The 18,111-nt window shown below is 29.6% G+C and overlaps 1 protein-coding gene across 1 annotated transcript in view; it reads left to right on the top strand.

Annotated features, from left to right (window-relative positions):
* The window catches only part of LOC142325737 (uncharacterized), a 479,280-nt gene extending 478,202 nt beyond the window's left edge, over positions 1–1,078 (top strand). The window contains exon 4 of the mRNA XM_075367770.1: positions 725–1,078. Within this exon, the coding sequence (XP_075223885.1) occupies positions 725–828 (104 nt within the window). The 3' untranslated portion in view covers positions 829–1,078. The remainder of the gene's footprint in view (positions 1–724) is intronic.
* The last annotated feature ends 17,033 nt before the right edge of the window (positions 1,079–18,111 follow it).

Genomic DNA, 18,111 nt, shown 5'->3' with positions numbered 1-18,111 from the left:
GTAAAGGTTTAGTCGGTAGGGCGCAGGCTACATACGCCATAACATCTGCGGACCCTGTTAGCGAGCCCGACACTTTGTCCGTAAATGGGATTTCTCCCCTAAACCAGAGGGAAAAAAGGTAAATTTATGGTAAAGTAAACATAATAGGTTTCTTTTTGGTAAAGTAAGGTGAGAGATTTGTAAATTTCTCCATCAAAGATTTAAAGTGATGGTTACAAACAGGTGAAAGGTGGTTTCTGTTGGTCTTGGGATAAAAATTATGTCTTAGTTTAACCATAAATTATGACACCCACTATACTTATTTATTACTAGTCAAAAATGGATTGGTAAAATGAAGAACTATTAGAGAAAAAAATGAATACATTTAGAAGTTCATCGAGAATTAAAAATATAGAAAGTATTATTTTGAGGTTTTCTTTAAAAAAAAAAAAGCTTGTAAAGGATATGAGAAAGCTTCCCAAAATATTTCAGTTCATTTAACTTTAAGTACAAAATTAGATTTTTATTTTTTTATAGGAGTTTCATAGAAAATAATTTTGTAAAATAAAAATTTTAATTGCAGTATTTGGTGTGGCTTGAAGTTTTTATTTTTAATTTTTGTTTTATATTTTTTGTTTATCTAAATTTTCATCGTTATTTTATTTTGGTTTAAGTTTTTCTTTATTTTTTTTTTTATCTAATATTCATTCTCAAAATTATTAGTAATGTAATTTTTGTATTTCAGGTGATGAAAATGACAAACGAATCACCCAAACATCACCTTATGGTTTGGATAATAAGGCGACCAAACTATATAGTACATCAAAACCTTCTGTTAAAATATTATAATTGATTTTAGATTATATAACTGTAGCCCTTATTAATATAGTAGCTTGTTTTTCTTATCTTTAATTGCGGATTTATTATTCTGCTGCATGGTAACTATAAAATAATGTATTGAAAATTAGGGAATAGCGTTTGAAATTATTTGTGAACGTTTTCTTTTTTTTTGTTAATTTTTTACTTAAAATTTATTTTTATTTTTAAACATTTATTTTACTTTTTATTTAACTTTGTTTTAATAAATTTTTTTTCTTTTTGTTTGTTTTTTTTAATTTCCTATTATTTTCCTTTTTTTTCTTTTTTTTTTGTATATTTACTTATTGATTTGTTGGTAAGTAAGTAATAATACAATTTTTTTTTATTTTATTTCAAAATACATTGTTTCATTTAATCGCATAACGGTTATAGTTTAACCCAAACACTTCAGGATTTTGATGATGTAACAGATTGGTTGTTGTCATTTTAAATCAAGAGATTTTATTAAATAAGCTTTAAAATGTTCATCAGTATGATTGTTCGTAACTATTCACTTCGACTCTGAAATTTTTTCATTTAAAAATGACAACTTACTATGAATCTTGGCTTGCTAACTAGGAAAGAGAAAACAGGCAATCTTAGCAAATTTTATCGTTTAACCGAACACTGTCTTTATGGCTTCTATTAAAAGCCACTACAGTGAAAAATGGCTATAAAATTTAGATTTAATTCATTAAATTAATTTAAAATACGCTTCCTCTATATGCAGTAAAATATTGACCTTTTTAGTGTTCTACTCTATCTGTGAACTTTGATGTCAGTTTTAATACTCACCATTTAAAAATGGTTTTAGTTGTTGATTAAGAGCGACATTTTGTATGTCATTCAATTTTTAAAAATTAAAATTTTTCTTGATTTTTTCTGATTTCTTTTCAGTCTGGCAAATTTCATTGAGGCTGCTTTTACCTGAATTATAAATAATTGGTATTTCCGCTAGTTTGGTACCATTTTATAATATTTTTCCCCATTATATAATAATCTCTGGCCTCACCTTTTGTAATATACACTACCCACATAATCACTGTAGATATCAACTACATATACTGCTGAGATACACACGCAGCAACCCCGAATCTGATCATACGTTTGGCTTGTAACTGAGTCTGTAGTTAAAGGCAGTGTACCCCTTACGTTTATACCTGTACTTCTTTTCTGAAGCAGTCCGTGATGTATTGCTCGTTCTTCAAATAAATTATTTTTTGTACATTTTTAACGTAAAATTTTCACTTATTCCAAACCTGTTATATATTTCATTCAAAATAATTAATATTAATATTTAATTTCTCCACAGTACCGGTTAATATTTTTATTTGTAATAACTTTATTTTTCAACTTATTATTGGTTCACGCTCTATTATATATGTAATTTTTCACTCAAAGCGAAAAGATTAAACATATAATTATAACAATTTTTAAATATGTAGAATACAAAACATGATACGAAAACGAAACAAGATAAGTAACAGTAATTGGTCGAATTAAATTGCAACCTATGTAAATTACAATACTAATTAGTAACAATGTGGGTAACAGATAGAGCTCTGAGAACTGCAGTTTTCAAGTGTTTCTCTTGAAAAAAAAATCTCAAACGGTTGAAATTGAGTTTCAGATGACTGCACAGAGTAATGAAATATTTTATTATTTTAATTATATTTAAATGTAAAGCGAATTACATATTAAAATGACGAATAAAATAAAAGTTAATCTGTTTTCGACAGAAGAGTACGTTAAATGTATGTAAAGCAGTTTCCAGTTACTATTAGAATGACCTAATTTCTTGGGAGAGTAAAGTGTTACAATTTATTGTATTTTACAAGAAACTGAAAAATATTTCCTTTTAAAATATGCGAGTAAAATATAAAGCTATTTTCTTCGGTGTTACCCCCAAAAATGATCCCATTCATCACCAAATATTATACAGCATGATTTCATTATTTTAGTATTCACAAAAAAAAAAACCTAATTGTACCTTTGAATCAAAACTATTTTTCAATCATCTAGTTTCAATTATTTGCTTTTTATGTGCTAATATTATATGTTATTAAATTATTCATTTTATTTTTCCTATCTATAAATGCTTCAATATCTGTATTTCCGACCAGTCAAGTTCTAATTTTTGTATGATTTTTCAATATGTTAGTTTTTCAATTTTATCAAAATATTGCTCAATGCCTTCAAGCATTTGACATGTCAGCACCAAATCGTGCACCGTATAGCTTACTTAACGCTTGAAAGTCTTTAAAATGTAATAAATTTTCATCATAAACTTTCCAAAACTTTTATTTTATTTTCTATCAATGACGATTTTAATATCTTTTTCAGTTATTAAAAAATCAATTTGTTTTCGTTGTTGTCTGATGTATAATTACTTCATGATCGATTAATATTGTCTCATTTCTCTCTCTCCTATCGATTTGCATGCCTCTATAATATCACTCACCTGCCTTTTCAAAATATATTGTGCGTAGAAAAATATTTTATCATTTTTCTTTCTTCTCGACTCTTTTTTTTTGTATCAGTTAATTGTCAAACATTTTTAATTTTACAACTCAAGTAACAAAACGAAAATATATTTTGAATTATGAATTCCATATCTCAATTTATTTTATTTTGATGTTTTGTACATATATACTATAAGATGTTGAATTACATGTGATTTACACATGTGTAAGATGTTTAATTTTTTTACCTGTATTGTACTCAGGGTGACAAGTTTGATTACAATTATTTAAATTATTTTAAATTCTACCTTTAATTTACTATCCTTATTAACATTTATTTTACCAGGTTTTTTCTTCCTTTCTTTTCTAAATCACAGTTTGTTTTTTTATATTTCTTATGTCTATAAATAGCATTTAAATATTCGTTCATTATTTTTATTTTATATAAAGAGGTTAATATTTATTTATGTGAAATACAAAATATATCTTTCAATTAACAATTTCTTCGTCCCACGAATTTTAATTTCTTCGTGTCTCGTGAAGAAACGGAGAAACTTTTAGGACGTTTTCTACAGGTGAAAATAATGAAAGAATTCATATAAACATAAGTCTGGCTTTGATTTCCAGTTACGGCTAGCGAAAGATTTCGGCTAGATATCAGCTCTTCTGGTAAAACGAAGCTCTACTGTAGTTTTTTAGACCCAAATTATTGAGTAAAAATGGTGGTTTCTTATATAGTTTGTACTTAAAAAAAGGATGAAACAGATCCCATAACTGTAAATTTAGTAGTTTTTATGATATAAGAAATAAAACACAGAATTCGACGTCGATAAATAAGTTTTTTTAGGTTTGTAGTACAATAACTCTGTAAAATGGCTAATAAATGTGAAAGATTTAGTAATCAACCTTGTAGAGAATTTTATTCTGAGAAAAATAGTATAAATAAAATTAATAAGAAGTAAATAAAAACCATTAAAAATCGGTTTATTACCGAAACAAAATAGACGAAATATTGACAGAAAATCGTAGTATTCTTTCTGAATCTAATAAAAATTATTTTTAAGCAATCTGCAGTGTATCAGCATTTACGAACAAAAAGGTCATTTAAAATGTGCTCTTATTCTGTTGAACGCCAAGCAAATCATCATGTTAATGATGATCATGTCACACTAGTTTTTCAAAAATAAGTGTAACACATCCTCCGGAAAAAATCTATATCCTTTCCAGCTGCACAAGGTTCACAATTTGCGGCCAACAGATTACTCCCAACGCTTAAACTTCTGTCATTAGCTTCAAGACAACGCTGATAATGTAAACTCATCTTTATTAACTGCTGAAGCCACTTTTCCGAGAAACGGAATCTTCAATTTTAATAGTAGGCATTTATGGAGCGAAGGCAATCCACAAAGTTCTGTGGAAAGTAGTTTTCAACATAGATTTCACATTAATTTTGGTGAGGCATTATTTAAAACAAAATTCTGGGACCATTTGTTTTCATTGAAATCCTTATGGGAGATGCGTACGTTCTTTTACTGAAAAATAATTTGCCGTCTTTTTGGAGAATTTACATTTATAAAGTAGTTTTCTTTTGTAGCCAGAAATCACTTGAATCGTGGTTGATTAAACTCGATTGGACGGGGTGGACCAATCAATTACTACTACTATAATTACCACTAGATTACTTTGTTTGAGACCATATGAAACTATAGTGTACCAGAAAAAATATAATACTAAAGAAGTTACTTATTTAAATACTAAATGATGTTGAAATTATATAAAATGATCCTGACATGATACGGAAGATACAAAGATGGTACACCAATATATAATACGAAAGGTAAAGTTCATAGATGGGTGGAATATATTGAAGAGTTATACGGAGGAAATGAATTAGAAAATGGTGTTATAGAGGAAGAAGAGGAAGTTGAGGAGGATGAAATGGGAGAAACAATACTGAGATCTGAATTTAAGAGAGCATTAAAAGATTTAAATGGCAGAAAGGCTCCTGGAATAGACGGAATACCTGTAGAATTACTGCGCAGTGCAGGTGAGGAAGCGATTGATAGATTATACAAACTGGTGTGTAATATTTATGAAAAAGGGGAATTTCCGTCAGACTTCAAAAAAAGTGTTATAGTCATGATCCCAAAGAAAGCAGGGGCAGATAAATGTGAAGAATACAGAACAATTAGTTTAAACTAGTCATGCATGAAAAATCTTAACTAGAATTCTATACAGAAGAATTGAGAGGAGAGTGGAAAAAGTGTTAGGAGAAGACCAATTTGGTTTCAGGAAAAGTAAAGGGACAAGGGAAGCAATATTAGGCCTCAGATTAATAGTAGAAGGAAGATTAAAGAAAAACAGATCAACATACATGGCGTTTATAGACCTAGAAAAGACATTCAATAACGTAGACTGGAATAAAATGTTCAGCATTTTAAAAAAATTAGGGTTCAAATACAGAGATAGAAGAACAATTGCTAACATGTACAGGAACCAAACAGCAACAGTAATAATTGAAGAACATAAGAAAGAAGCCGTAATAAGAAAGGGAGTCCAACAAGGATGTTCTCTATCTCCGTTACTTTTTAATATTTACATGGATCTAGCAGTTAATGATGTTAAAGAACAATTTAGATTCGGAATAACAGTACAAGGTGAAAAGATAAAGATGCTACGATTTGCTGATGATATAGTAATTCTAGCCGAGAATAAAAAGGATTTAGAAGAAACAATGAACGGCATAGATGAAGTCCTACGCAAGAACTATCGCATGAAAATAAACAAGAAGAAAACAAAAGTAATGAAATGTATTAGAAATAACAAAGATGGACCACTGAATGTGAAAATAGGAGGAGAAAAGATTATGGAGGTAGAAGAATTTTGTTATTTGAGAAATAGAATTACTAAAGATGGACGAAGCAGGAGCGATATAAAATGCCGAATAGCACAAGCGAAACGAGCCTTCAGTAAGAAATTTAATTTGTTTACATCAAAAATTAATTTAAATGTCAGGAAAAGATTTTTTAAAGTATATGTTTGGAGTGTCGCTTTATATGGAAGTGAAACTTGGACAATCGGAGTATCTGAGAAGAAAAGATTGGAAGCTTTTGAAATGTGGTGCTATAGGAAAATGTTAAAAATCAGATGGGTGGATAAGGTGTCAAATGAAGAGGTATTGCGACACATAGATGAAGAAAGAAGCATTTGGAAAAATATAGTTAAAAGAAGAGACACACATATAGGCCACATACTAAGGCATCCTGGAATAGTCGCTTTAATATTGGAAGGACAGGTAGAAGGAAAAAATTGTGTAGGCAGGCCACGTTTGGAATATGTAAAACAAATTGTTAGGGATGTAGGATGTAGAGGGTATATTGAAATGAAACGACTAGCACTAGATAGGGAATCTTGGAGAGCTGCATCAAACCAGTCAAATGAATAAAGACAAAAAAAAATGATACGGAAAGCCACCGGAAATATTTTACTTCGGGCAGATTGCTGTGTACATTGTGAATGAGGGAATTTCGAACAATAGCTGTAAATGAAGTTTTTTATTATGTTTCCATTTATCATTTCATGTTTTCTTCTTTGTTTTCTCCTTTGCTATATAAAGAATAATGTTTATTTGGTACAGAATATTATGTATGATTTTCTGTCTCTTTTGCTTTAATAAATACCAATTTTTTAAACGTTTTAATTTACCTTTTACTGGCTGTATTTGTATTAATCATTTTAGAATTAGATTCTCTACACGTCTTGTTTCTAAATTTTAAGCATTTATTTCTCATTTAAAAAAGCTATATTACTACAAACTAAAATACTTTTTTTTTGACAATGAATTTTTTGTTTTACTTCAGATACCTTAAAAACTACTAGATCTGAAAACTGGTTTATCCTGTTTTTAAGCTCAAATTACATAAGAACTCTCCAACTTTACTCGAGTCCAACAAATTTCAGTAGGGCTTCTTTTTATAAGAATATCTGAAATTTTTTTTCTTGATGATATCGCGAGTAAAGCTTGAAGCATGTACGTGGGATGTGGAAATGGAATTTTGTATCGCATTAAAAATACCATGCCTGGCTGGGATTCGAACCCGGGAGCTCCGGATGAAAGGCCAAGACGCTACCTCTCGCGCCACGGGGGCCAGAATTCTGAGCAAAATCTTTCGCTAGCCTAACTCGAAAACAAAGCGTTTTCATCTTTATGTTTATATGAAATTTTTTCAGTATTTTCACCAGCAGAACATTTATAAAAGTTTCTCTGTTTCTTCGTGGGACACTGTGTATGTGCGTGTGTGTATATATATATATATATATATATATATATATATATATATATATATATATATATATACACACACACACACACTAGCTCTACCCGCCACGCTTCGCTGTGGCACATTGTGGTTGCATGGATGAGAAATGAGAAACAAAACAAAGCATACGTTTCATAGAAGTTTAATTTTGCAATACTTGTGGATATACAATTTTTTTTTTTTTTTTTCCACTGTCTGCGTAGATATAAAGACTATCTGGTTTGCCGACTCGGGAGCACGCACATACATTTGTCCATGTAAGAAGCAATCCGCATCTAAATCTAAACCACACAATTCTAAAGATTGACCTTGAGCTTTATTGATTGTGATTGCAAATGCCAACGAATTGGGAATTGCAATCTCTTAAATTGAAATCGTGTATCGGTCGGGATCATGGGTATTTGAGGAATGAGGACATCTTCACCTTTGAAAGGCCCCGTTAAAATCGTTGCTTCCACTACGTTATTCATCAATTTCTTAACTGCAAGTCGCGTGCCGTTGCAGAGTTTTGGCTGATTAATATTCCGCAACAGGATAATTGGCACACCTATTTTCAATTTTAATATGTGTGGTGGCATCCCTGGTAGATCAAGAGAGTTTAAAAATTCAGTTGGATAATTAACTACCTCATCTGCTTCCACAACGGTGTCTATCGACTTATATGTAATTTCCTCACTTTGAATGCTGGATTGAATAACATTATTAAGTTGATAGACATCTTTATTCTTTGCGGCAATGATAGCTTGTTCACTGAGCCAATCGTGATTTCTATGATTAATTTGAATATCAGGAAAACTGGATATTGTAAAGCATAGTAACAACGGTGAGTTTCTGCGACGTTTATCAATTGATCGTTTCTTCGATGGAGTACAATATCTCTTGGTTGGAACTGATCTCCGACTATGACAATTGCTACCTCGTCTATAGTTGGAGCATTATATCTCCGGACATGTTCTCCAGCGGGCGTTTTGTCTGCGTGAATGACAATCTTGTGGGTATCTGATGGCATCATATCAATTGCCGTTTTGAAAAACGCACCAAATTGTTCATTTCGTGAAGGAGCCTCTGTAGCTGCGAAATACTGAATCTTCTTAGCGAGGTATGTATTCCACAACGTGCATCGACTTCATCTGTATCATCACCAATGAAGTACATTTGAAGGAATTTATGGTCACTATCTGTGAACGGGAAGAGGGAGCCAGCTTTGTGATATATTTGCCCTTTGATTTTAAAAGTTGGCATGAATTGAGTAGTCACGATTTCCCCACCAAATGACGTCATTTGGAAGCAGGAGTTATATTTCCTGATGTTCGATAGGAAATGCTTCAATTCAGTGGTAGATCCAACAAGTAGAGTTTTCAATGGCTCTGGTAGTGCATCAAGTTGAGACAATTTGATTTTTCCGCCAGTGCAACACATCCCTTTCGTTTCATTATTAAACTTTAGAGCCTGGTAGTAGGTACAGACATGATTCATCTGGCCAATGACAACATGCCGACTTGAACTATAATCAACAGCTGGATTGTGCCGGAACGCAAGACGATTGTATTGCAGATTCAGATCAGCTCTTCTTTGGGTTCGTGTTTCAGCTATCCTCACCCTGTCGCGTTCATTCCGTTGAAAACGAACCAAATCTGTTGCTGCAGAACGCGACTGACGTGCTCGCAATCGTGCATCCTCAAGCCTGGCTGCTCGTCTTTCTGCTGGTTCTACGTTACGTATCTGGATGGTGCTTAGTCTGTTCCTCTCTCGTACGGATGCCCGCTCTTCCTCAGTCATATTCGAAAGCCGTCTTCTTGATCCTGTGCGGCGAGGGCGACGGCCCAAATTCGATATTCTGCGAGGCATTATTTCGGTTTTCACTGGAATAGAAGGAAGGGATAAGATTATAACCTCGTATGGCTCTCACAGCTCTAGGTAGAAAACCATGACAGAAAGAACATAAAGTTTAATAACGAAAATTTTCCATTTTGAAAAGGCCAAAAAAATTTATTTAAATTTTTTTCACCTATCTCATGGTTCTCATACCTGCAGCTCGACAACAATAAGACACAGGGCAGACAGTATTGAAAAGTGGCTAAAAATTAATAATATTAACTAAATACATGATTTTAAATAAATAAGTAAAATATTAGTTAAATGAAATAGTTAAATAATAATTATAAAAAATTTATATTTTTTATGACCATCTCTCATATAAAACATAACCTCTCCTTACGATTTGGTGAAAGGCGCAGCTCAGTCACACGATCATACAAAAGTACCTCGATTAAATTGAATATTTAATTCAGACAAAAGTGAATATTTAACCTAACAAAGGATTTTTTTGGTTATTATGTAGGGATATTATTTTCTGTGTATTTGGTTATTTTGACTTTTTTTGTTTGCATAGTCTTAAGTCTATCTGGGCTGTAAGATATTTTAGCTATAAAATACAGATGTTTTAGATGTTAAATATAATTCAAAGAAATTTGTTACTTAATCAGTTGCGATTTTGTTTACATTAGCAACGGCCATCTGGGCTCTGTGATTGCTCGTTGTGTTTGACAGCGGCCATCTTGCATTGATCTGATTGGTTTTCCTTTGTTTACATTTCCATCTGATTTATTAACCTCTTATTTATTAAAAAACTGTACAAATTAAAAATAGATAGATAGATTTATTAAAAATAGATGAAAACAATATTTGATGTGGATTATATATCGTACTAAAATTTGAGCTCAATCGGTGCAGAACATTTTGAGTTTTTGAAGCCGTACACAAACGAACTTAACATTTATATATATATATATATATATATATATTATATTGCCCCGTGGTCAGTGTTTTATCAAATTTATTTTTTTTGTCAAGTAACTACCCGTACGAATTACGGTTAAAAATGTGTACACCACTAGGAGGTACTTCGTTTCTCTTTTTTTTTAATCTATTAATAACTTTTATTTTGTTTATCATTCAAGTAACCAGAGGCAGGTGCAGCCAGTTGCATCTTACATACAGTAACTGAGGCTGTGTTGGTAGAGCCGCCGCGCAGTTTACCGTTGTACCCCTTTAAAAATCGATTTTCAGAAAAAAACCGAAATGGTATTTTCATATTTATCTGAATAGTATTTATAAGCCTCAATCTAATGAATATATCGTTTAGTGTACTCGGAAATGGGGAAAATTTACGTTCGTTATTCAAATTTTTACCTTTCTTCACCCCTTTCAAGGTTGAATTTCTAAAAATCTAGAAATACGTTTTTATATATTTTTTGAATATTACACCAAACATATATATGGTTAACGGTTAGTTAAAAAGAATAGCCGGTTTTCAAAAAAAAAATCAAAAATTCATTTTATTCCTTTAAACTTTTTTTATTTTTGTTTCTGCTGCCACGACAACTTGAGGTGACCGAGTCATGCTTAATTGCCGGACTGGTTGCCTTATGGGTGTTTAAATCAGAAAAAAAACCAAACGAGAATTTAAAAAATCAAGTTGATATCTTATTTTTTACCGATAAATTAAAAAAAAAAATTGGAAAACTTCTTTGTTACTCCATTTTAACCCTTCAAACTCGGAATTTCAAAACAACCTATTTTGATATGCACCTTAATTCCTACTTGAAGAACATTTATATAAATTTTAATCAATTTACCTTCAGTAGTTTTTGTTGGGCGTTGATGAATCAGTCTCAGGACAAGTTGCTCTATAGGTACAGATATGTTGTTGCAATTCTCACTCTCATATATTAATTAAAATTCTCATTCCTCGTAAGTACAAGATCACCAGTCCGGCAATTAATATATATGCTACCTCAAATGTGTTTGTGTGAGTACATATATCAAGGAATCCATAAATGATGCCGATAACTTCAGTTACATGTGTGGGATTTGACGTTTAAAGAACGACGAATTTTTACTCTGCTAGTTAAAAAATGTTATAAACTATATTTTGCCTGCAAAGTTGCGGATCCAGTTTAACAACTAGGTTTCACACAACTGTTTTCCAACCTGTATGAAACGTCTGACAGACTGGGCAACGGTAATCCGCATGTGATTTTTACCTAACCTACGATGTGGCGTGAACCAAAATACCGTTTTTCAATCTATTATTTCTGTATTATAAAGATAAAAGGAATAAGTATTAAATCTAAACATATAGTACAGTACTCGAGTTTACCGTCTGCTATAAGTCCAGTGCCTAATGGCGAAGACTTATGTGAGATATGTTCCGCAACTTCCTACATATTAACTTAAAAAATGAATCGGAACATGAGGTAACCACTGAACTTTGACATGAGAAGCAGGATGAACTTTTTCAGAATTCTCTTCAAGTAAACGTCATCTAATAGCTAAGGTAAATTAAACAACCTAATTCGGGATTTGAATTTGGTTGAATAAACAAGCGAAGCTGATATAATCTGTGCTTAAATTCTTGAATCTTTTTCATTCTGATTTTAAAAGTTTGTTTCTTTCATTATCTACAGGAATAGTTCCAAGATCTATATTTTATAAAAAAAATTGTTTAATGCACTATAACAATATTTGTGCTGTCATGAAAGCACTTCATCATGAACATAATTTTACATAATGGAGACTGTGTTTTGATTCTTCGAAAACTAGTTTAAACTCTGTCTTTTTTCCACAAAGGTAACAAATTTCCTTCTGTACCGTTACCTTACACAGTTAACATCAAAGAAACATAAGACCATTTGAAAACTATGTTTAAAGTACAAGTGCCATTAGACTATATGTTGCAATTTGAAAATTATTACATTAATAATGGATTTTTAGTTCAGCTATAATAATGTTTGTTACTTTTTGAGCGATTGGGACTACAGAAAAGGAACATCATTTTATCAGGAAGAAATGGCCAAAGCGTAAATTGCTGACTTCTGGAAAGAAGTGTGCTGTAACATTCCCAACCTGGGTAAGATTGTTCTATCTCTACTCCGTAAAAAAAAAGGGTTTTTAAAAACTTTGTTAGGACTATGATAAAAATGGTGCTGGATGGCTTTATTTGAAATAAATATATTGTTGTTTTTTCTAACTTACGCTAAAATTTACTGACGCTAAAAATCAATAAAGGAATTTATATGATCCAAAATAAGAACTTTGATTAGAGATGGTCAACTCAAAGAACTGTTAAGTCAACTAGAAAAGTTAGCGTTGAGGTCATCTGAAAAATTTAGGAAATCCTAAACCCTCCAAATACCGTGACATTTTAGGTATACAATCATACAAATCTAGGGAGTGTAATACAACGAGGTGTATCCCAAAAACCTCTTTTCTTGGATTCACATTTGGAGTCCTTTTCGGACAATTTCGGCGTTGTCACTGAAAACATGGAGAACTTTTCCATCTGAAAACGGCCACAGTGGAGTGGAAACACACTAGAGCCACAGTAGAACCGGCCAATCTTTACCAGCGACAATAGAATGCTAGAAAGTTTCCAGATTACACAATAACGTTGGAGGTGACATGCACAAAATAAAAAGTAATATAATTTTAGGTATGTTAAGTTGTATACTGAATAAATGTAAATTCTTACATTTCCTTCAATGTTTACGGATTACAAAAAAAAAGAACGGTGGGTGAATTAAAAAATTAATTTAAATATTTCAATTCAGCATGAAAAGTTCTATTACGATCACATATTTTACACATGCTACTAAAAAGAGATTAATTTTGTTCCTCAGTGTTGTTATTACCACTAAATTTAATTTTGCTATTATCGGTTGACAAGTAAAAAAAAAAAAAAAAAATTGTTTTTATTATAGCTAGAGTTTTTCATTTGATTACCATTTGTATAACCTGTTATCAAAATCTGTAGGTTCACACGGCATAATTCACAATTTTAATAATTAAATCGTTAATTTGATTTCATGAAAAATCTTAATTTTTAACTCTCCTTTTTTTGCAATTCTTTATAATAAAAATCCGACCTTTCTACGTACATATTTTTGTTATATTCTTATAAGATTCTAAAATTTCTATTATATTTCTTATAAGATTCTTAAAGATTCTAAAAAAAATTTTAAAACGGAATACTATTGGAAAAACATGATATTTTTAATATTTGCGGTATAATATTTATTATAATTTCAACAATTTTGTAAAAATGAATTTTTTTACAAAATGTAATTTATTTTATTAGTAAAAACATTAATGAAAAAATAGACATTAATGTAAAAACATTAATAAAAATATTAACGGTAAAATTTTGATGAAAACACACTGATAAGCTTCAGAAATTAAATTTTGATTCTTAAATTTTGTTCCACTTATAGTAATGATAGTGATAGTCATGGAGATTGTGACGCGGCTGGACGATGACGATGATGAAAATGGGTGTAGTGGTGGTGGTTGTGAAGTTACAGAGAGCTTTATTAAATTCTAAATCTTACAAAATAAAGAAAAATATTTTACCCATCAGCACACTCATAGTCGTATGTCCGTTCTTCTCACAATATGGAATAGAAAAATAATTACTTATTTGAAAGCGGCATATAAACCTCCAACATCGATGATGGTCCTAAATTAAAACCAAAACGTCAACATTTAATTCTAGAATTAATTAAGATCTTTGCTGAAACCCTTATACAGAAAAATAGTTAAAAAATGAGAACAGTTAAATTCCCAGTTATTACATATTTACTCATAAAAAGATAAAAAGTGAAAAGAGACCAAAACAAAAACAAGTGAAGACTTAGCTAATTATTTTAAATCCCTGGAAATTATAAACCAACTTAAATAATTTTATTTGAGAAATTAATTTTATTCTGTTGTTTGTTAATTAAGAAAGAATATAATTTATTACCTAACAGAAAAAAAATGTTTCTTTAACTTATTTTCTATAACATAATAGAATATTAATTAATGTGGATAGTTTATGATATTCTTAATATAATAAAGTATTATAGTTATTATTAAAAAAGTGCAGTATTTTTTTACAGCAATATTTTAATGAAAACCATGATAAAAAGGTCTTTTTCAACGTAGTCCGCATTAAAAACAATTAATTTTTAATTAAAAATTTAAATGTTATTGTCTAACTTATAATACGTTATTAAAAATGAATTTTTACTTTGTATAATTATGCTCATACCCTGACCTACTTTTCAGGTATATTCTTTAATAAATTTTTTCTTCAAAGATATTTTATTTATTCGTATTTAAATTTCATCGAAAGAAGTACTAAAATTATAAAATTGAATAATAATAATAATAATAATACTGTACTTTTATGATTTATAAAAGAAAGAAATTCCACTAAAGCTACTTTTTAAAATCCACTGAGCTGAAATCTTTTTGTATACAGGAATAAAAAAAATAAAGAAAGTAATTCTTTTCTTATAAAATATTGGTGTAATAATCGATTTATATTTACACTCGAATTGATATTTATGAAAAAGAAAGGAATCTAATTGATGCTTGATGAATTGATGTGAATTAATTTAAAATTCTATAGCAGAAAGCTCTTTATTGTGCTTTATTTAAAAATATTAAATATTATCATCTTCTACTTTGATTTTCATAATAAATAGATTTTTATTCTATAGTATCAGTAAAATTAATTTTTTCTTTGATGGGGTAGATTTTATTTTTAAACATTATTTCAATAGAATTAATTTAAACTTTTTTAAGCCAAAAAATGAATTAAAAAAACATTCAATTTCTTTTTTCTTCATAACATAAATTTTCTAAATGAGAGTATCTTTGCAAGATGTTTATTTTTAATTAAACAATTTCAACATTTTAGTCCTTTTTATTACTCATAATTTTTTTTTTAAATGGTGAGTTAGGGTTTTTTGGTTGATGAAATAAATAGATTCTAGCTGAGTTACTCAGCGTTACTTTAATTTTCAATTCCTTACACGATTAAGCAGTATCTCTACAGTCCAATACCCACTTATTGGTTGAATTCTGTTAGCTAATATTTCACTTACTGGTGTATGGCTATTTCAAAACTGTTAAGCAGTTCAACATTATAGTTTTTAAATAATGGAAAACAGATAAGATAATTCTTTAAACATAATCCTAATTGACGCTATTTTTGTCGCAAACTAAACAAGCAAGGTCGTTGCTTGTTTAGTTTTTCTATGAAACGTAATTAAAATATTACAAAAAGTCCTTCACTTGGGAAATATCAATTTTTTAACAGTTCTGTATGTTACAAACGGGGGATATTCGTTACTAGTAATATAATGTAATCTTCCACGACATATCATTTATTATATACTAACATAAATACTTCAAATAATAAGTTGTGTGTTAAAATCACTATCATATGATTTTATTATTAAAATTATTATTAATATATGTAATTAATTTTTTATTAGTAGAACTATGCAGGTATTTAAGCCATTTTTCATATATTTTTTCATTGTTTTGCCAAAAGGGGGATTTTCTATTTTTATGTATATTTTATCCTTTTCATCAGGTATTATCCTTTTCATTTTGTATTGTTATTTAAATTAATTTTATTATATAATCTGTTTATAGACCGACATTATAACCGTTAGCATTAATGTTTATAATTATTTATATTTCCTTATTTAAGGAAATTTTATCATGCTTGAGTATTTTACAGCTCTATATAAAAATGAATTAAAAACGCCCATCTTTTGGGACCAAAGAAAGATATATTAGGAAAGGACATGTTACGTAAAATAGTGATGACAAGTCTTGAAAATGGTAACTGTAATTTATTGCTCTCTCCTAGTTTTGTGGCTGTAACTTTTAAAACATCTTATTTACAAGTAACGCTAATCAACCTGTTTTCTGTAATAATGATCTTAATTTTCCAGTCATTCCATATTTTATACAATGTAAAGAGTATTACTAATAGAGTTGGATATCGGCTTAATTTTAGAGGACTTGTTATACTGAAAGTATTGAAAGAATTAAATAGAAACAGTCCATTTCTTTAAGATCTCCATTATGATATACATGAGATTTCTGTTAATGATTACCACATTTTCTAAAGTGATGTTTTCGTGTATCCGATCACGTAACACTATCAAATTATTGGCCATAAAGGGCTAAAAACTACAATTTCGTCCAATAAAATTTATTACATGATTTATAGGATTTTTATATATATCTTTTTACTTTTTTGTAAAATTAATTCGAACTATTTTTAAATTTCCTTTTAATATTGATTTTAGTTTATTTTTTTAAATTATTTTCAATATTTTAAAACAATTTTAACGAAGAAATAAAACTAAAAACTGTTACGTTAACTTTTATAAACACTGTCGTATAAACTTAACCTCGAAAAACCAATCACTTTTTTCAAATTGAACCAACAATTTTACAGTCAAAAACAAGATTATGTGTAATTTGTTTTTGTAAAATTGTACACTCTAAATACTTCACTTAGAAATCATAAATATTAAAATTTAAAAATTAAAATGGTAGTAATAAATTAGTAAGTGTAATTAGTAACTGGATAAAATAAACATTTTCTAATAATAACGGAAAATTATTTTCAGTAAAATAACTATGAAAAATTTTTATTTCATTTTATAACAACGAAATATAGATCATTCTAACTCTTTCACTCTGAGATTTTAGGTATTTCCATCTGAGCCCTATTGGTTTTTTGCATCCTAAAATAGTCTACGTCTTTAATTTACCTATTGGTTTAAAAATATTAAAATTTATATTTTTTTCTTTAATTTATTGACTGAAGCAATTTTTACTAGATTTTTTAACACACTAAAAATTTAAAAAGAAATAATTAAAAATGTTCGCTTTAAATACAATATTCTTCACCACTTTATTTCTATTAATTCTTTCTCATTCTGGTAATTTAATCATGTATTATCGTCTTCAACAGTTGTCTAGAAATCTTTGTGTCGTACAAGTACTTCATCGTTGTATTGAAGTATTAAAAATTGCATGGTTAAATGTGTAAGTTAAAGTATTATTACTTTAAAAGTAATCTCATGTTTTCATTATTGTTAGAAGAGAAGATGACTTCTGAAAGCCCCAGTTTGATCGTTTTAATTGAGATAGGAAAGCAAAACGGCAAAGCATAAAAGGAGAAAGGGCTTAGCGGGAAGTTGTTATTGGCCGAAACAGTCGTTTGAGTTGTAAAGTTGTTTGGCTGAGGAACTTAAAAGCTCTATTGGTCTATATCTACTGTACTAGCATACACATTTATACAAATACTGTACAATATACTACAAGAAACACATCTAGAAGTGCTCCTTTTCTCAACTACGTGGACGTTACAAAAGATTGTTTCAAAGTTGTTATTCTGTAATGTGAAGGAATTGACTATGTGTATATATATATACAGACATATATATGAAAAGTACGATAACGTTCCATTTTACGTTTTATAGTAATGACCCTGTTGATGCAAAAGAAGCCGTTTTTCCTCGCTTGCAACCCTTACCCTCCCAATAATCCCTTCAACCAGACTAAAGTTCTGCTTGAATACAAACTCTTGGAAAAAAAAATTGAAACATTATTCTTAGAAAAATCCCATTTCCGTTTCA

This window comes from Lycorma delicatula, chromosome 5 (assembly GCF_047948215.1).
Source record: "Lycorma delicatula isolate Av1 chromosome 5, ASM4794821v1, whole genome shotgun sequence".
Classification (NCBI taxonomy): Eukaryota; Metazoa; Arthropoda; class Insecta; order Hemiptera; family Fulgoridae; genus Lycorma; species Lycorma delicatula.
The sequence above is the reverse complement of the archived record's forward strand: the minus strand, read 5'-3'. Positions and strand labels throughout refer to the sequence as shown.